Genomic DNA, 1,691 nt, shown 5'->3' on the forward strand with positions numbered 1-1,691 from the left:
AGAAGAAGAGAGCACAAAGTGTCGCAATTTGTCACCATGACGCCTCGCAGTCGGCGGGGGGGGTTGTTTTGAAGATGCGAGTTTGATGCATGAAGTATGAAGTTGTATTCATTGGAAGCCGCATTGTAAGTACAAAGCGCCTGGCGCGGAGCGTTGCATTTCCTCCACCTTCCATGGTAAATATTTATGACAAGCAGCTCCGTATAGAGTACACTGTGCGTTCCTGGGTGTCTGCGCTCGCTGCGGGGGGGGGGAGGGGATTCTAGACTCCGACTTCTCACACCAGAGAATAACGGGAAGTCCGTCTGTCCTGCAGGAGCTGCTGACTTGCTGCGAGGAAGGGAAGGGAGAGATCAAGGACGGCCTGGAAGTCATGCTCAGCGTGCCAAAGAGAGCCAACGACGCCATGCACGTCAGCATGCTGGAAGGTGAGCGAGCGGCTACAAATGTATCATTGATGCGCAGGGGGAGTGTTTGTATCCGTGGTAACCGAGGATCTCCATACATTGTAACTGAGCGGTTACAGGAAACAAAGTTATACGCGAAGAGACGAGGGAACGAAATGTGATTTTTGGCGCGGCTTCCATTTCCCAAAATGGCGACCGCACAATCTACAAACTCCCACCGCTCTGCCAGGAACTGTGCGGCGTGGGGGCCTCTCTGATTGGATATCGATCAATCGATCGCACGGATTGTTTCGGTGGGGCCTCGTGCTGCAGAGTTATCCGCACAGCTAAAGGAGATTGCGCAATGACATTGTAACGCGCGAGGGCCAGACGGAGGAAAATGTATTTTAAATTAAACTTCCTTAAGTCTGTATAAAGAATGTGCATGGGTGATACGGGACGTGGTCTCCCAATCGTGTGGGGGAAGGGTTAACCGATCTTAAAGTGGAACGCCAACCAAAACCTAGTGAGGCCGATCTCGCCCTTCATTGTATATGGCTGGTTCCTGTTTTACATAATAATTAGATATAAAACCTGAAAACCAAAAACAGAAATGAGATGTGTTGTAGGTATAGGCGTCCCCGGGCCCTTGTGTGGGCGGGGCAATAATGGGATTGGTGGAATGTTGACCACACCCATGAGGAGCGGAGGAAGTGTCCATTTCTGGTGAGGTCCCGGACAGTATTCTGGGCGGTGACTCACGCAGCAGAAAGTAACAGTCCAGATTGTACCTTAAGAATAGAAGATTTGTGACAGTAACAGTCAGATGACGGGTACAGTGTGATATAAGTGGACATTTCCTTGAATTCGGGATTGCTGGTAACTCTCTCTCTCTCGTTCTCTTTCTCTCTCTCTCTCTCGTCCTCTCTCTCTCTCTCTCGTTCTCTCTCTCTCGTTCTCTCTCTCTCGTTCTCTCTCTCTCGTTCTCTCTCTCTCGTCCTCTCTCTCTCGATTTCTCTCTCTCTCGTTCTCCCTCTCTCGTTCTCTCTCTCTCGTTCTCTCTCTCTCGTCCTCTCTCTCTCGTCCCCTCTCTCTCTCTCGTTCTCTTTCTCTCGTTCTCTCTCTCTCTCTCGTTCTCTCTCTCTCGTCCTCTCTCTCTCTCGTCCTCTCTCTCTCTCGTTCTCTCTCTCTCTCGTCCTCTCCCCCTTTGTTCTCTCTCTCGTTCTCTCTCTCGTTCTCTCTCTCTCGTCCTCTCTCTCTCGTTCTCTCTCTCGTCCTCTCTCTCTCGTTCTCTCTCTCTCTCGT

General features: G+C 50.7%; 1 protein-coding gene across 1 annotated transcript in view; it reads left to right on the forward strand.

Moving 5' to 3' along the window:
- Window positions 1-1,691, forward strand: part of LOC108800761 (kalirin-like) — a 168,658-nt gene that overhangs the window by 156,790 nt on the left and 10,177 nt on the right. The window contains exon 32 of the mRNA XM_018572755.1: window positions 317-448. Coding sequence (XP_018428257.1) covers window positions 317-448 — 132 coding nt within the window. The remainder of the gene's footprint in view (window positions 1-316; window positions 449-1,691) is intronic.

The sequence above is a fragment of the Nanorana parkeri genome, unplaced genomic scaffold, assembly GCF_000935625.1.
Source record: "Nanorana parkeri isolate BGI_ZX_2015 unplaced genomic scaffold, ASM93562v1 scaffold2123, whole genome shotgun sequence".
Taxonomy (NCBI): Eukaryota; Metazoa; Chordata; class Amphibia; order Anura; family Dicroglossidae; genus Nanorana; species Nanorana parkeri.